At 51.8% G+C, this 18,854-nt stretch overlaps 1 protein-coding gene across 4 annotated transcripts in view; it reads right to left on the bottom strand.

Annotated features, from left to right (window-relative positions):
• Positions 1-18,854, bottom strand: part of PALD1 (phosphatase domain containing paladin 1) — a 73,283-nt gene that overhangs the window by 3,874 nt on the left and 50,555 nt on the right. For 3 of the 4 annotated variants that reach the window (XM_086679902.1, XM_086679901.1, XM_086679900.1), the window contains exon 18: positions 16,742-16,882. The exons of the other annotated variant lie outside the window; for it this stretch is intronic. In XM_086679902.1, the coding sequence (XP_086536028.1) occupies positions 16,742-16,882 (141 nt within the window). The remainder of the gene's footprint in view (positions 1-16,741; positions 16,883-18,854) is intronic. 4 annotated transcript variants of the gene reach the window in all.

The following is an 18,854-nucleotide window of genomic DNA, read 5'->3' as shown; positions in this document are numbered from 1 at the left end:
AGGCCCCAGACATGACATGACCTACAGCCCCAAGAACCAGGAGCTGGAGGGGGACCGTTTGCAGGGCCTGAGCTCCCCTACCCCCCATTTCTGCCTCAGGTAACAGCCTTCCCGGGATGGAGCAAGTGGTTACGGAAACTTGCACAGCCAGCCCACCCACACCATCCGGAGGGAGCTCTGGGTCCCCAGGGATGGGGCAGGAGTGGAGGGTGGGCAGTGGATGGGGCCCCAGAGCAGGGAGGGCCCACGACCACTGCTCTGACTCCCTGGGAGACATGATGGGGCTCTGGTCCCAGTTCTACCATTTCACCTGTCAGCCCCCATGATTCTGGAGGTGGGATTGCTAGAGCACGTAAGGTGCCCCTGTAAACCATGAAGAGCCACGGTGATCTATGGAGCAGGAGAGAGCGCTACAACAGGAAGAGGAAGCGTGCGTAGGCCCTGCCTGCAGTGACACTCACAGTCTGGGTGGGGGGCAGAGGACAACTGCAGAGCACCCAGAGCAACCGGGTCAGGGGACCAAGGCAGGGCAGGGGGCTGGACCAGGACGGGCATCAAAAAAGGTGCCCGGGTGGCTCAGTCGGTTAGGGTCCAACTTTAGCTCAGGTCATTATCTCAGTTTATGAGTTTGAGCCTCGCGTCAGGCTCACTGCTGACAGACATCTCAAGAGTCTGGAGCCTGCTTCAGATCGTCTGTCCCACTCTCTCTCTCTCCACCCCTCCCCCACTCACTCTCTGTCCCTCTCAAAATAAATAAATACACTTTAAAAAAAAAGGTGGTGATATTAGAGGTGGGTTGGGAAAAAGCAGGGCAGGAAGGTGCCCTGAGAGGGGGAGGAAAGGGGTCAGAGAGTGAAGTGTGTCCAAGGGAGACTGACAGGGAAGGGGGCAACAGGGGAGGCTGGGGCCCAGAATAGGGTGTGGAAGCCACTCCAGGCCCTGATGCTATGGACAAAGGGGCCACTGAAGGCTTCTGGCGGATGTGAGGGTGGAAATGGCCCCATGGCTGCTGCAGGAAGATGAATGGAGCAGAGAAAGACGGGTGCCTTGTTTTCAGGACCAACCAACCAGGGGCTCAAAAAAGTGCAGTTTTGCTTAGCAATTAGGACGCGGAGGGGCCCCTGGATGGCTCAGTCGGTTAAGCGTCCGACTTCAGCTCAGGTCTGATCTCACCGTTCATGAGTTCGAGCCCCACGTCGGGCTCTGTGCTGACAGCTCGGAGCCTGGAGCCTGCTTCGGATCCTGTGTCTCCCTCGCTCTCTGCCCCTCCCCCACCCGTGCTCTGTGTCTCTCTTTCAAAAATAAACATTTAAAAAAAAAAAGAAATCAGGAAGTGGACAAAAAATTAAAAGAAGTTTCTACCTAGATACAAAGTATGGCCAATACACCACCATCCGCCGAGCCCTAAGTGGTTACTCCGTGCTACACCACACTGGGCACTCATCACCCCATCCCTTCCCAATCTCCATCCCTGGAGCCTACTCGACGTTTTCTTAGAAAGGAGAGGAAGTCACCCCCAGATCCACCAGGCAAGAACCATTTTAAACTGCTTTCAGCTAGAGAGCTCTAACGACACATCCTACAGGCATGAGAAGCCCTCAGCTCTGGGTTGGCCCACGGGTTGGCCCGGGGGCAGAGCCACACAAGCCCTATCCTCTCCAAGCCCCCCGCTCCCATGGGGACAGAGGCCTGCTGCTCCCAGAGACACCAGAGGGGACAGAGTCTGAGGAATATTCAGGGTGGAGAGGTTGAGTGTCCTTCTGAGCCCTACTGGTAAGTAGGGTAGAATTATCTCTAAATTCGGACCACAAGTAAAGGTGACACTGACACCCCCCCCCCCCCCCCACGAGGTGCCATGGGCTATTCCTGCATGATCGCAGGCTATGATTTGGGACAATGACCCATCTTCCCATCAAGGCCCTGGTTTCCTTAAAATCACCCCATGTTGGCACCATCTGGGGAGGAGAAGAGGCCAGCCACCTCCTGTCGATAAAAATAGTGGCACCATTTTTAAATGGCCCGGCCGGCCAGGCTGTCATTAGCTGTGGTGGAGCTGGACAAGGCTTCCTCATCCACTGGGCCTGAGCCCTAAAATAGAAGAGGCCTCGGAAAGGTGGCCGGGGTGCTGGGCATTTCAGCTCTCTCCGCCTGAGGTCGGCCAGCCTCAGCGTGGCAGGCAGTGGTTCTCCTGAAGCTCTGCTCTTTGCTGGGCCACAAGGAAGAGGCCCACGGAGGCCGGGCTGATGTGCCTCCCCAGGTGTGTCTGGGGCCGACTACATACCACATGCCAGACCGAGCACATCACACCCAGAGCTCACTGTTAGATCCTAACCTGCCCTCCTAGCAACCCCGTGAAAGAAGAGGGACGTCCCGTTTTGCAGATGAGGCCGGGCCAGACGCCAGAGTTCCCGTCTGGGACAGGCATTGCAAACACCCAGCTCAGCTCTCTGACCACCCTGGGCCCTTTCGCCACAGTCGAGCTCAACCACACCCTGTCTCACTCTTGCCTCTCTACCTTTACCCCCCGGCCTTGCTCCTGCCTGGAAAGCCCTTCTCCTCCACCAGGCCTGGCCCTGCTCCACTCGTCCCTTCGGGCCCTGGCCGAGCCCTGGCTCTCCTGAAGCCTGCTCTGAGTGCTCCAGCCCCTTCTCGGCCTCCTCTGCTCCCCAAGGAACGATCGGTCTGGAAGACAAGCCTGGGGGCAGGCACCGGACTCTAAGCAGGCTCCCACCTTCCCTCCTCCCCACCACCCTGAATGTCAGTGTCAGGGCTCAGACTAGGCGTGAAGCAGGCAAGGGGTTGGTGGGTGAGCACACTTCCAGTGCCATCTGGAATCGGGATTCCAGGCAGGACACTGGGGACCCCACATGTGCACCTCCACCCCCGGGAATCCGGACTCTGCCGTGCTACCCCTGCCTGTGGGCTCCAGGGGGATATCGATCTGGCTTCTCAAACTCACAGAGCATGTCCCAGGCGAACCTCCTGAGGTCTCCCCAAATCTGCCCGCCCGCGTGTCTGCCCGTCTTACTGCTCATCCTTCCTGCTGCTCAGCCCAAAGCCTGGCATTTCTCCCCACCTTCACCCTTTCTCGGCCCTACATCCAGCTAGTCAGGGCATCTCATTGACTCCACTTCAAACACTCCCAGATGAAGCTCACCTCTCACCACCTCAAGTCAAGCACCTGTCTGGCCTCCCTGGCCACCCTCCCTCCCACTTCTGAGACCTATTCTCAACACAGCGCCAGAGTGATCCTGCTAGAATCTTAAGTCGGCTCCTCTGCTCAACCCACTGCACAGGCCCCCACTGGCACTCAGTGGAGAAACCAACGTCTGTGTGATCGTCCCTGGATTATCGATCCCAGACCAGGCCCCATCCAGCCTTTCCCCTGTCCGCGTGGCCGCTGACCTCCTCTCTTGCCCCTCCCTGCTCCTCCTCCTTGCCCCTCCAACACACCAGGAAGCCCCCACCTCAGGGCCTTTGCACTTGCCATATCCCTCTGTCTGGATGTCAGCATGGCTCTCCCATTTACCCCCTCCGATCTTTGTGCAAATGCCACCTTCTTCATCAAGCCCTTTCCTAACCCAGATCGGATGTTAAGACTGCAACCCCCTACGCCCACAGACGTATCGCTACCCGACACGACGTGACTTTGACTCATATGCTGTTCCTCACGTGTCTCCCTCAGAGAGCGTGGGTCCCCCGAGGGTAGGAGCGTCCCCGTTCTGAGGTATGCCCAGGACTAGCACAGTGCCCGGCACTTGGAAGGTATGCGATAAACGTCTGCCAAGTCAGTGACTAACGGGTCTATCTTCCGTTTTTATTAAGCCCCAAATCACAGACCGCCTGGGGTTACCTAGATCAACCCCTCTGCCTTCCGGAAGGGGAGATCAAGGTCAAAGAGGTGAACTGACATGTCAGGGTCACCTGGAGAGCTGGGCACAGCATAGGCTGCCGGGCAAACGGAGCCCAAAAAGAGAAACAAGGGGAACAAGTGGGGCCAGGCTCAGGGCCTGAGTCAATCCGGGCCAGACAACACCCCTGTTACTCGAGTATCCCTGCTGCCGTTCCCCCGACCCACTCAGTTGGCACGAGCATGGCCCCGTGGCCTCTGCTGTCCAGGTGAAGCAGGATTCTGGGCTGGGCAGGCGGGCATGGCAGAGTCCGGGCTGGACAGACAGCCCTCAAAGTTGGTTCGTCTCCGCAGGGCAAGGTCCCAGAGCTCCGACCCCATCATTCTCAAAGTTCAACACACCGCCCACTCCTTGTCGGACATGGGCCCTCAAGCAATCGGTGCCAGCTGCTTCCAGGGGCTTTCTACGAGTCCCTGTAAACTGTCCTCAGGCCTGTCCTGGGGCGTCAAGCACGCGGAAGCTTTCTGTAACTCCCAAGAAGGGAGAGAACGGCCCTCGGCCCATAGACAAGGAACCGGTTTTCCAAAGAACACCTCCTGTTCAGTACTTTCAGAGCAGGAAGGGACTAAACCTGGCACCATGGGCTTCTGTGTGTGTCATTCATTCACCAAAGGTTGTTCACCCCTAGCCGGGCTCTGCACTTCAGTGCCAAGCATGGTCCCCGCCCTCAGGAGCCCACTGCCCTGCACATAACCTAGTGGGCTGGCCAGGTGTCCCAGCCCCACTGCCCACCACCCCCTGCACACCCGCTCCCACCTCACCTAGTACCCCGGCCGGTGCTCACCACCACCCTTCAAGGCAGGTAGGGGAAGCAACAGTGACCCCAGGTGACAGATGGCACAGGAGAGGCCCGGGCAGGCCAAAGCAATGTGGCAAAGGTCGTGCAGGGAGCTGCTGGCAGAGGCCAGGCTAGAGCTCAGGGCTTCCGACCCACACCCAGGGCTCCTCAGGTCGCTAGAGAAGACTGCCCTCTCCTGGCAGACGGGCAGTGTGGACAAAGAACAAGAAGGCATAAGGAAGGCAGGGCCGAGTTTTCCTGTTTCATCGTACAAGGACTTACTCAACCTCCTGCCCATCTATCTGCTCACTAGACTGGCGTCTCCAGAGCCCGAGGTGGGCCAGGCAGGGCCTGCGGTCAGAGTTTCAGAGCCGAGACCCTGCACGGCAGAAGAGAGACAAGCAGCAGAAAGAGGCGGCCCCAGTGACAACCACGACCCTGACAACGACAGCCGTGCGCACGGACGCAGCGGCTCGTGCACGCGGAGTGGGCGCGGCCGAGGTGTGCACCCCTCCCAAACCACTGCGAGTTCCAAGCCTCGGGTGCGCACTTAGAAACAAGCCTGGCACACGGCTCTGGCTCTGTGGATGCCTGCTGCTGCATAAACCGGGAAACGCCCCTGCAGGGTGCAAATTGCTCCAGCTCAGCCACACGGCGAGGAGGAAGGGAAAGCGAGAGAGGTCTCAGCTACTGAGAACGCGGGCCCTACACACGTGCACGCATGTGCACACGCACGCGGCACACACACACACACCCTCTCCCCGTTCTGGCAGCCGCTGGATGACCCACTGGCTCAATTTTGGGCTGAGTGTGAAAGAGCCTTAGGAGGCAACCCTTTCCCTCCATCGTATTTTATGTGACAGCACACGGCATTCCAGGGTGGCTCCGATCGCATGGCCCTGGCCCCGGAGACGCATTACCTACTGGAATGAGGTCTCCAGGGAACAGCTTTGGCCAAGCCAGAGTCTTGGAGAGACTGAGAGAGACCCCACCTGGGGCTCAGAGCCAAAACTGTCTCACTCTATATTTTTCGTAAGATAATAACCTTCGACTTTGGGGACACTGAGCTCAGTCTCTGACCTCTTGGCAACTCTGCACCAACCCGGGCAGGCGCATGCAGTAGGGCCTGGGGACGTCCTTGCAGTAGGGCCTGGGGACGTCCCTGCCGACCCCTCCTTTTTCCACCACAATAAAACTGCCTCCTGGGTCATGGTCGTCCAGAAGGAAAGGAACACAGGCAGAGGAGTTGGGAGACAGGTTCTGGTCCTGCCTCAAGCTGGTCACAGAGTCATTAGGCCTCAGTGCCTTCCTCGGTAAAATGGGCCTTGTAAATCCCACTGCCATCTCCTTACCAGCGGCTCTGAGGACCAAAGGAGACAAAAAAGTAAGTTCTGAGAAAACTCGAAAAGCACTGCTCAAAGTTAAAGCACTACAGTCTTCATAAAATAAATCTCAACTTGAGACCAAAGGACATTTTCTTTCTCTTTGCGGGGCTTTTATCTCAGCTTTTCTTCAAACTCTTTCTGAAGGGGCAGAAGGGAGACACATTAGACTGTGTTAAATACAGAACACTAAGAATTAACGTCACCAGCCAAGGCTAAGGAAAAGGCCCCCTGGCATTAATGATTCTAGCAGGACTTCCTCCAGGAGCCCTGACCTTGGTTTCTGTCACAAATATTTTCCCTTTCCAGGCCCAGCAGGAAACAACTAATTCACCAGATGGTGTCACCACTGTGGGCTGGTGGCCATCTTGGATTCTCTCAGCCTGGGGCCCAGCCTTCTCACCTCTATCGAAACCTCAAGGAGTGGCTTAGTTCAAAGAGGTTTCTCTTTTTTTTCCTTTCGAGGTGGTTTTCTAAATGCCCTGAGCATTCTGGCCCCCTCACACGCATAGGATTGATCAGGCGCTGACCCACTGTCACTGACGCTCTAGAGAATGGGGGAGGCATCACTGAGCTGCAACCCACAGAGGCCAGGCAGCCCAAATCGGGCCCAGGCAGAGAGGGCGGCCCAGACTGTTAGTACACCAGGCAAGGCTTATCTCCATGGAAAATGTGTATGCAGCTTTGGTCCCACCCCCCCACCCCACTCCTATACCTGTGACCCGAGGCTGGGATTTGCTCCTACCCTCCGGCCTTCTGAGGCTAGGAATACAAGGGCAAGGATCATGGATTCTAGTTGTTCTCTTCCCCCACAGCAGGGCTTGAGGTGGGAGGGAAGTGTAACTGCCTCCGACTTGGGAAGCCGTGTGGCACCCGGAGTGGATGTGACCTGAGAGTCGGTCTGGGGCCTCTCTCTCCTCCTGCCACCCACCAGCTGTGGGTTCTTGGGCAAGCCCAGTGCCTCCCTTCCTCAGATACAAAATGGAGGCACTGTTACGGTCTGCCCTTCATCAGGCACAGGTACAGAGTAAGGACTGAGCCAGGAGTACCCCCGCTGCTGGGGGTGCCTCCCACACAGGTTCCCAGTGGGGACACATGGGGGCTGGGTCCCCTGGCCTCCAGCACTGGCCTCTAACAACTCCCAGCCTCCCCCCAGGAGCCCCTCCATCTTTCTTCTCCCGGCCCACCCAGGTCACCCAGACCCTCATCACCGACCGCAGGTCTATCCGACTCTGGAGGGACCTTAGGGCTCACCAACCCCAACAGCCTTCCCCTTGGCTTTAGAGAAGCCCCTCCCAAACCTCCTTTGAACAGGAGCAAATCAAGTGAAAACCCAAGCTCAGGGCCTGCCTTCCTGCCTCCCCTGCACCCCGGCCAAGTATCTTTCCGTAAGTACTGCAGTTAATTCGTGGAGAGGGAACGAGAGAGCCAGCATATCACTATTTTGCAAACCCTCAATGAAGTAAAGAGCGCAGGGGACGAGCAGCTGCAGCTGCCAGGTCACAGAAGAGACCACGGGGCCTTCTGAGCCCACGTGGCGGCACACAGCACCCCTGTGACTCTGCTGGCCGAAACCAAGCCAAATCTGATGGAGCCTCTGGCTCTACCCGGCGAGACAGGGGGCACAGGAGCTGCGACATGACATGGCCCAGCTAAACCTGGGGGTGCAACAAGCAGGGTCCAGACTGGGGGATGCCCGGTGAGCAAGCCCGTTACCTCAGCAGACACACTTCAGGGGAAGAAGAGCGGGCAGAGCGGTTCTAGATTCCACGGGCCACATCGGCCACATGTGAGCTGTGGCGCTTGTTTGGATCCTGATCCAAGGCCAACAGACTCTGTGGGACCAGGTGAGAACATCTAAAGGCTCACCAGGTATTAGATCGTAAGAAACTACTGTCATTTTAAGTATGATAATGACCTTTTTTTAAAAGATCCCTCCCCACTGGGACGCCTGGGTGGCTCAGTCAGTGGAGCGTCTGACTTCGGCTCAGGTCACGATCTCACAGTTCGTGAGTTCGAGCCCCGCGTCAGGCTCTGTGCTGACAGCTCGGGGCCTGGAGCCTGCTTTGGATTCTGTGTCTCCCTCTCTGCTCCTCCCCTGCTCACACTCTGTCTCTCTCTCTCTCTCAAAAATAAAGATTAAAAAAAAATAGAAAAAAAATAAAAGATCCCTCCCCCCCTTAAGGTACCTGCTGAAATACTGGCAGAGGAAGTAACAGGAGGTCTGGGACTTGTTTCAAAATAATCTGGGGGGGGGGGGGGCAGGGAGAGGGCTGGGGAGGAACCTTAGGTGAACTAAGACTAGCCCTGATTGGTAATTCCTGAAGCTGGGAGGTGGGCACACAAGGGTTCATGAAATCACTCTCCCAGTTTTGAAATTTTGTTTGAAATTCTCCAAAATAATTAAAAGAAAAATGAGGTCTGACCTTCCGACTCCGTCACCAATCTTACTTACTTCTAAGCATCAGCCTACAGAAATTATCTGCACCGATTAAAGAGCAACACACACTACGACGTTCAATGTGGCATCACCCACCCAGAGCACAACGGGGGGCGATGTGACAGTCCACCTCTACGGGGACGGTGGGTGACACTGGGTGCTTCCACTCTACAGACTCTGTGAACATGAAATATGATGACGATGTAAGACTCTTCAGCAAACAAGATAAAGTGTCCATGAGCTGAAACTATGGTCTAACATTGTCTTTAAAATAACAAGCTACAAACAGCCCTCCTGCCTGCTGTGTTTATTTAAAAAATTTTTTTTTAATGTTTTTATTTATTTTTGAGACAGAGAGAGACAGAGCATGAGCAGGGGAGGGGCAGAGACAGGGGGAGACAGAATCTGAAGCGGGCTCCAGGCTCTGAGCTGTCAGCACAGAGCCTGACGCGGGGCTTGAACTCACAGAGTGTGAGATCATGACCTGAGCTGAAGTCGGACATTCAACCGACTGAGCCACCCAGGCGCCCCAGGGCCTGCTGTGTTAAATAAGCAGCCAGGTACTTGGGGCGCCTGGGTGGCTGAGCGCCTGGGTGGCTCAGTCGGTTAAGTGTCTGACTTTGGCTCAGGTCATGATCTCACGGTTCGTGGCCCTTGTCTGGCTGTGTGCTGACGGATCAGAGCCTGGAACCCGCTTCGGATTCTGTGTCTCCCTCTCTCCCTACCCCTCCCCCGCTCATTCTCTCTCTCTCTCTCTCTCTCTCTCTCTCTCTCTCTCTCTCTTTCTCTCAAAAATAAACATTAAAAATAAATTTAAATAAACAGCCAGGTACCAAGGGTGAGATGCACCTGCCCATTTCTAGAGGAGTCAGTCCACGGGAGGGAAAGGGTAGAGGAAGCAGCTGCCTTTCTGGAGCTTCAAGTAGTGAGGCCTGCAGCCCACCAGGGACAACAGGGACCGAGACCCTCAGGTGAAAGGTGACGTGGTCAGGGGAGGGGCTTGGGGCTAGGAGTGAGAATTTTTGTGTCTTATCCCCGCTCTGCTACCAACTCACAGGGGACCCTAGACAACCCACTCTCTAGCTCATCTGCAAACAGAGGAGACAGACGCTCTGTAAGTCCTTTAGCACTAAAATCTGAGGGTCTCTATGGGGACTTGGAAGCTCCAGGAACATCACAGGATGCTCCGGCCCTGCAGGGGTCCTCAGAGCCCCCCCATTAGCTGAACGCTTCCTGTGCCCAGCCAAGCCCTGCCAGGAAGCAGTGCTGATGCAGCCTGGCAGGTGGGGACGCAGGCGGTCAGAGAGGCTGTCGGCACCCAGGCCCCTCCCATTCCCACATCCACATTCCTTCTGCCAGTCAGCCCAGAACAATCTAACCCACTTCCTTAATGAACTCCATTCCAGAGTCCACACGCATGCACGGAGCGGGCCAGAGGCCCCTTCTAATCTGGAGGCAGCTGGAGCAGCTCACGCCAGCCTGACCTCAGGCAGGACGCGTGCTCCGGGTCCGGCCAGGTCAAGCGCAGGGTGACCTTGAAGGAGGTGTTCTGCCTTTCTGACTAAAGGACATAGAGGCCCGGTTGCCAAAAGCTGTGATTCCCAAATCGGGGTCCATAACCGGTTTCATGAGTCCACAGGAATTTAGAAATGCAAACCTGCTCAAGGAATGTTCTCCACTCTGAGATAAAGTCCATTCTACTTTTCTGGTACTAAAACATCCTTTCTTTTATGAAATGCCAACCACATTTGATGGCAGTTAGGTTTTTAAACTTTTTGTTTCTTTCTTTCCTTCCTTCCTTTTCTTGAAAACGGATACGTTTAACAAGGTTATACACTGGCAACCTTAGAAAGGTCCTTCTTTTTTTAAAACTGGCCTGTGAAATCCCCACCACTGGGATTAAGGTTGCTTTTAGCTCTTCCTGCAGTCCTGGGACCTCTAAGGTTAGTGTCCTTATAAGAAAAGGTACCAGAAGGCCCATGCCTTTCTCTCTCCCTCCCTGCTATCTGTCCACATACAGGCACCAGGGAAAGGCCATAAGGGGACATGATGAGAAGGCGGCCATATGCATGCAGGATGAGAGCACTCACTAGAAACCAAATCGGTCAGAACCTTCATCCTGGGCTTTCCAGCATTCACATCGTGAGAAAATAAGTTTCTGTTGCTTAGGCCATGTGGTCTGTGGTATTTTGTTGTGGCCGCCCAAGCTGACTAATGCTCTTATGATGGCCTCTCTCCAGTCTAGGTGTCAATCTCCTCTGCAAAAGTGAGACAGTGACATTCCATGAGGCCAGCATCACCCTACTGCCAAACCAAGCAAAGACATCAAAGGAAAAAGAAAACTACGAACCAGTACCTCTTACAAATCTGATGCAAAAATCTTCAACAAACCAAATCTAGCAACGTAAAAAGGTACACATCATGACCAAGTCGGATTTAACCCAGGAATGCAAGGCTGGTTTAACATCCAAAATCCAATTAAAGTAATATACCACGTCAATAGAATAAAGAGCAAAAACCATATAATCATCTCAACAGACATGGAAAAGGCATCTGATAATATTAAAACGCCTCCTCATGAAAAAAAAAAAAAAGGGGGGCGCCTGGGTGGCGCAGTCGGTTAAGCATCCGACTTCAGCCAGGTCACGATCTCGCGGTCCGTGAGTTCGAGCCCCGCGTCGGGCTCTGGGCTGATGGCTCAGAGCCTGGAGCCTGTTTCCAATTCTGTGTCTCCCTGTCTCTCTGCCCCTCCCCCGTTCATGCTCTGTCTCTCTCTGTCCCAAAAATAAATAAACGTTGAAAAAAAAAAAAATTAAAAAAAAAAAAAAAAAACCCTGATAAACTGAGAATGGAAGGGAACTTTCTCAAGATGACAAGAATATCTACGAAAAGGTCATAGCTAACATCATACTTAACGTGAAAGGCTGCAAGCTTGCCCCCTAAGACCAAGAACAGAACAGGGATGTCTGCTCTAGCTACTTTTATTTAACATTCTACTGGAGGACCTACCAGGGCAATTGAGCAAGAAAATTAAATAAAAGCCATCGAAATTACAAAGGAAGATGTAGGGGTGCCTGGGTGGCTCAGTCAGTTGAGCGTCCCACTCTTGATGTCAGCTCAGGTCACGATCTCATTGTTCGTGGGTTCGAACCCCAAGTCGGGCTCCAGGCTGACAGCACAGAGCCTACTTGGGATTCTCTTTCTCCCTCGCTCTCTGCCCCTCCCCTATGCTCATGTTCTCTCTCTCTCTCTTAAAATAAATAAACTTTATTTTTTACTATTATTATTTTTTTACATTTATTTATTTTTGAGAGAGAGAGCGTGAGCAGGAGAGGGGCAGAGAAAGAAGGAGACACAGAATCCGAAGCAGGCTTCAGGCTCTGGGCTGTCAGCATAAAGCCTGATGGGGGGCTTGAGCCCACAAACTGTGAGAACATGACCTGAGCCGAAATCGGACACTCAACCGACTAAGCCACCCAAGTGCCCCAATAAATAAACTTTAAAACAAGAAAGGAAGTAAAACTATCTCTATTTGTAAATGGCATAATCTTATAAATAGAAAATTCTAAGAATTCACTAAAAAGGTATTAAAACTAATGAATTAGGTTAGTAAGGTTGTAAGATAAATCAATATACGAATATCAGGGCGCCTGGGTGGCTCAGTCGGTTAGGCATCTGACTCTTGATTTTGGTTCAGGTAATGATCTCAGGGCTTGTGGGATCGAGCCCCATGTCGGGCTCTGTGCTGACAGCATGGAACCTACTTGGGATTCTCTCTCCCCCTGTCCTTCACCCACTCGTATTCTCTGTCTCTCAAAACAAATATTTAAAAAATACTAAAAAATATATATACAAATATCAACTGTATTTCTATATAATAACAATGAACAAACTAAAAATGAAATTGAGAAATCAATTCTACAATAGAACAAAAGCAATAAACTACTTATGAATAAAACTTAACATAAGAAGTATAAAACTTACAGTCTGGAAACTATAACACATCAAGTAAAAAAGTAAAGAAGACCTAAATAAATGGAAAGACATCTCATGTTCATGAAGCAAAAGAGTAATTATTGTTAAGATGGCAATACTTCCCAAAGTCACCTACATGTTCAACGCAATCCCCATCAAAATCTCAGCTGTAATCCTAAAATTCAAAATGCAAAGGACCAAGAATAGCCAAAAAAAAAAAAAAAAAAAAAAATCTGAAAAAGAAATTCAAGAAATTCAGAGTTGGAGAACCCATTTCCTAATTTCAAAATTCACTGCAATACTACGGTAAATAAGACAGGGTTGTGCTGGCACAGAACAGACAAATGGATCAATGGAATAGCATTGAAAGTTCAGAAATAAGCCTCCACGTTTTCAGTCAGTGGATTTCTTTAGGGGTGTCAAAGCCATTCAGTGGGGAAAGGATTGTCTTTTCAACACACGTACGAGGACAACTGGATTATCTACATGCAAAAGAATGAAACTGGACCCCTATCTCATGCCATATATAAAAATCAACTCAGGAGGGATCAAAAACTAAATGTAAGAGATATAATTATACAACTCTTAGAAGAAACTATTTGCCTCTTAGAAGTAAATCCTCATGATTAGACATGACACCAAAAGCACACAGCAACAACGAAAGAATAGATAAGTCAAAATGTAAAATTTCCATGCATCAAAGGACACCATCAAGAAAGTGAAGACAGACTAAAGAATTTTAATCGCAGCCACTGGAGAAAAATTTTGCAAATCATATACCTGATAAGAGACTGGTATCTATAATAAAGACCTCCTGCAAGTCAACAATAAAGACAAAAAAAAAAATGTTTAAATGGGCAAAGGATCTGAAGAGACAGTTCTCTAAGGAAGACAGATAAATGGGGGCGCCTGGGTGGCTCACTCAGTTAAGCATCTGACTTCAGCTCCGGTCATGATCTCATGGCTCGTGGGTTCGAACCCCGCACCCGGCTCCCTGCTGTTAGTGCCAAGCCCGCTTCAGACCCTTCGGCTCCCTCTCTCTCTGCCCTCCCCGCCACTCATGCTCTGTCTCTCAATCTCGCTCTAAAATAAACATTAAACAATTTAAAAAAAAAAATGTAGACAAATGGATAATACGTTCATGAAAAGATGCTCAACGTTATTAGTCATAAAGGAAATGCAAACCAAAACCATCATGAAATACCACTTCACACCAGAAGGCAGGCTACAAATGAAAACGATAATCACCACCACCACCATAATTAGTCAGATGTGGAGAAACGGGAACCTTCACGCATCGCTAGGAGAAATGTTAAATGGTACAGCCGCTTTGGAAAATGGTCTGCCAGGTGCTCAAAAAATTAACCAGGGAATTAGCACATGACCCAGCAGCTCTACTCCCAGGTATATATAGCCAAGAGAAGTGCAAGGGTCTTCATACAAAACCTTGTACATCAACGTCTAAGCAGCATCGTATTCCTAATAGCCAAAAGGGGGAAACAACCTGAACGTCTATCGACTGGATGAATGGATTCCCAAAAGGTGATGTATCCACACGATGGAAGATTAGTCATAGAAAGAAATGAAATGGTGATCCATGCGACAACATGGCTGAGACTTGAAAACATGACGCTCTGCAAAAGAAGCGGGTCACAAAGGAACACGTATTGTACGATCCCTCTTTTTTTTTTTTTAATTTTTTTTTAATGTTTTTTTATTTATTTTTGAGACAGAGAGAGGCAGAGCATGAGCAGGGGAGGGGCAGAGAGAGAGGGAGACACAGGATCTGAAGCAGGCTCCAGGCTCTGAGCCATCAGCCCAGAGCCCGACGCAGGGCTCGAACTCACAGACTGTGAGATCATGACCTGAGCCGCAGCCAGACGCTCAACCGACTGAGCCACCCAGGCGCCCTGTACGATCCCTCTTTTATGAAACGTCCAGAAAAGGCAAATCCACAGAGGCAGAAAGTAGATTCATGGTTGCCTAGGGCTGGGGTGGGGGTGGGGGTGGGGAACTGGGGTATGAAGTTGCTTTTTAGGGTAATGAAAATGTCCTAAATCTGGCTGTGGTGGTGGCTACACAGCTCTGCGAACGTCGTAAAAGCTACTGAACTGCCCATTGTAAATGACTGGTTTGTATGGTATGTGAATTTTAGCTCAATAAAGTTTTTATTAAAAAGACAGCAAGAGGGGTGCCTGGGTGGCTCGGTCGGTTAAGCGTCCGACTTCGGCTCAGGTCATGATCTCGCGGTCCGTGAGTTCGAGCCCTGCGTCGGGCTCTGTGCTGACAGCTCAGAGCCTGGAGCCTGTTTTGGATTCTGTGTCTCCCTCTCTCTCTGCCCCTCCCCTGTTCACACTCTGTCTCTCTCTGTCTCAAAAATAAATAAACGTTAAAAAAAATTAAAAAAAAAAAAGACAGCAAGAGGCTGAGACAGTATTATAGCAGATCCCTCCGTATGCCTCACCGCCTCCCCCCACCTCCTGACCAGGAGAATCAGCGTCATCTGAGAGTAGACATCCAGACCTACGAAATAGGAAACTCAGCACGGGAGCTCAGCAGCATGCATTTTAAACAGGCCCTCCCGGTAATCCTGAAACTCACTAAAGTTGGGGACTTCTGCCTAGACTATGTGGTTCTCAACCTTGACTACGCATTGCAAGCATCTAGGGAACTTATAAAAAAGGACCCACTCCCTGGCCCCCCAAGCAGACCTACTAAATCAGGCTCTCTAGGGATGCAACTCAGGCATGGGTAAGTTTTAAAGCTCCCATGTGAAACTATGTGCAGCAGGGATGAAAAAGACTAGATGAAGACCTGCTCTTCAGGCCCTTTGAGTTTGGCCCAGGCCCAGCTCACTATGGCCACCTGGTGGCCATACTGGGGAATGACTCTATATCTTCCTTCTGCTCCCACCCACCACTTCTCACTACAACTAACCCCACCACCAGGAAGCCCTGCATGGGATTCAGGGATCCTCATCCTCCCCCAGCGGAGGTCAGCAGCATCCTGGCCTCTGGAATGGGGGCGGGTGAGCCTGGTTACCAAAAGGTAATGTCAAGTCCTATGACTGGGCCAGGAGGGCTGTATATGACAGAGCCCTGCAGACAACTAATTGAAAGACACATTTTTTTCTAAATAGGCTGAAATTCTGGATTTTTCATAAAATTTGTACTTTCATGGAGACTTTTTATTTTTTTTGAGAGAGAGAGAGAGCGTGCACACACATGCATGCACAAAGGAGGGGCAAGAGAGGGGGTGAGGGAGAAAGGGAGGGAGGGAGAGAGAGGGAGAGAGACAGAGAGAGAGAGAGAGAGAGAGAGAGAGAGAGAGAGAATCCTTAAGCAGGCTCCATGTCCAGTGGGGAGCCCCACTGGGGGCTTGATCTCATGACTGTGAGATCATGACCGGAGCCAAAATCAAAAGTCAGACGCTTAACTGAACTGACCTGCCCAGGCACCCCAACCTTTTAATTTTTTTTTTTTTAATTTTCAACGTTTATTCATTTTTGAGAGGCAGAGAGAGAGAAAGCATGAGTGAGGGAGGGGCAGAGAGGGAGACACAGAATCCGAAGCAGACACCAGGCTCTGAGCCGTCAGCACAGAGACCGATGCGGGGCTGGAACTCATGAATCGTAAGATCGTGACCTGAGGCAAAGTCGGACGCTCAACCGACTGAGCCACCCAGGAGCCCCCACCTTTTAATTCTTATAACTTAAAGAGTTATTCAAACAGAATTTTTAACTGAGCAGGTCAATCTGGGGCCAGCCCCGGGCAGCACAGACATACACGGGTCCTGGGTGGGCAGCCAGGCAGCATCAGCTGCTAAAACACTGAACGGCTTCCCTGCAGGTGGTTACGTGGCCACCTGCCAAGACCTTGGAGTGGCCCCATCTACCAACCTGACTCTTGCCCGAGACCCTCGGTGCCCCTCATAACCCAGGAACGGAAGGGTTAACACCCAGTACCACAGGGGTCTAGGACAGGGTGTTTGCTCTGACCGGCCACACCGTGACTGGTCCCAGGGCTGCAGCAGCGGTTACTCTGAATATCGCCGGTGCTGGACATCAAGCACTCCAAAGTCAAGCCAGGATGAGTTGGGGCGGAGGTGTTTCCATTTCACAGATCACTTGCAAAAGGCGAAGAAATAACTAAGAACTGAGGAGGGTCCCCCAGGATCCCTAGCCACCTCACACCCAGTCAAACACAACCCGGGCCGTGCACATGGGGAAGGACACCTGGGTCCGGGCGAGGCTCACCTGGCGGTAGGTGCAGATGATGATTTCCCGCAGGTGGTAGTGCATGGGCGTCATGGTCTCACTGACTGTGTCCAGGGCTGCATCTACCTCCTTCTTCACCTGGTGCCCAGCGGGCAGCAGCTGCACCACCTTCATCACCACCTGGGGCCAGAGGAGCACCGAGAAAACCAAGGAGGGTAGGTGGGGCCCCCAGCCCCAGGCTCACCCCACACTAAGGGCCACCTGAAGGTCCATTTCCAAGAAACAGTGCTGGGAAAACTGGATATTCACATGCAAGTTTAACTCAAAATGGATCAAAGAGCTAAACAAAGAGCTAAAACCATGAGACTCTTAGAAGAAACTACAGACGAAAGCTTCATGATGTTGCATTGGGCAATGATTTGTTAGATATGACATCAGAAGCAAAGGCAACAAAAGCAAGGACACTATCAACAGGTGTCAAAGGGCAACCAACAGAAGCAAAGGAAATATTTACAAATCACATATCGGATAAGGGATTGATATCCAGAATACGTTTAAAAATTCCCATAATGCAACAACAAAACAAACCAAATCCAAAATGGGCAAAGCACTTGAACAGGCACTTCTCCATAGAAGACACGCAGGTGGCCCGTAAGCACATGGAAAGATGCTCAGCATCCCTCATCATTAGGGAAACACAACTCAAAACCACAGTGAGATGCCACCTCACACCCACCAGGATGGCTGCTATCAGAACAAAAAACAACAGGTGTTGGGGAAACGAAAACCCTGGTGCTTTGCTGGTGGAAGTGTAACGTGGTGCCACTGCCATGGAACACAGTACGGAAGTTGTTCAAAAATTAAGCGGGCTGCCATATGATCCAGCAATTCTACTTCTAAAAGTGCAAGCAGATATTTGAATGGATATTTGTACTCCCCTGTTTAGAGCAGCATCATTCACAATAGCCAGAAGGTGAAAATAACCTGTGTCCACCGACAGATAAACTGATAAACAGAATGTGGTCTGTACATACAACAGAATGCTACCCAGCCTTAAAAAAGAGTGGAATTCTAATAGACCCTCAACACGACGGAACCTCAAGAACACCATGCTGTGCTAAGTGAAATAAACCAAACACAAAAGGAGAAATTCTCTATCATCCTACTTATCTGAGGTACCTAGAACAGCCAAATCCATAGAGACAGAAAGTAGAACAGTGGTCACCAGGGGCTGAGGGGAGGGAGGAATGGGGAGTTACTGTTTTGTGGGGACGGTCAGTTTTCGATGAAGAAAGAGTCTTGGAGGCGGATGATGGTAATGGTTGCGCAACAATGCGAAGGTACTCGATGGTTGCACGACAATGCGAACGTGCATGACCATGCGAATGTACGCTTTAAGGCTGGTTAAAATGGTAAATTACATCGTACGTATATTTTACCACAATTAAAAAAACACAAAAATCTAAGAATCAGCACATCAGCGAGAGGAAGGAAAAGAGGAGTTTCTGGAGAGGGAACAGCATATGCAAAGGCCAAGAAGCTGAGGGAGCTTGACAAGTTTGAGGCCAGGGTGACAGGGCAGCAGGGACAGCAAGGCAAGTGCAATGTGAGGAGGCCAGCCAACCAGGCGGGAGCCGACCACAGCACCAATGCCAGAGAGCCACATGCCAGCTCTGAGCTCCACGTTCCCCGTCTGTAGGGCAGGGACACAGCCACCTACTTGCAGGGTGTCTGAATTGATGACACGTGGCAAGCGTACAATATAGGGCTGACTAAATTAGAAATGTTAGTGGCTACGCATTCAGTGCCCTGGATTGAAACGGGGGTGGGGCAGGACAGGCCCTGACCCCGCATCGAGGTCACCAGCCACAGCTGGGTCCCAAGTGCCTGTCAGGGAGCGTCGGTGTCACCCAGACAAGATGGTGGCCAGGGCCCCCCTCCCCCAGGGCGGAGCAGCCCAGCAGCAGGGCCAGGCTAGACTGACCCCGCGCTTCTCCAATCGCCATTGGCCAGGGCCCGGAGCCAAGCGGACCTGTGCTTTGGTTTGCTCACTGTGAAATGGGAGCAGGGGAGCACGGAGATGATGAGGTGGAAGAAGGTGATGTCATGAAGAGGAGCTCTGAGGATCCCCAGACCTGCCAGTGAGACGCGC

This window comes from Puma concolor, chromosome D2, assembly GCF_028749965.1.
Source record: "Puma concolor isolate L17-30 chromosome D2, mPumCon1.1.hap2, whole genome shotgun sequence".
NCBI classification, from domain to species: domain Eukaryota; kingdom Metazoa; phylum Chordata; class Mammalia; order Carnivora; family Felidae; genus Puma; species Puma concolor.
The sequence above is the reverse complement of the archived record's forward strand: the minus strand, read 5'-3'. Positions and strand labels throughout refer to the sequence as shown.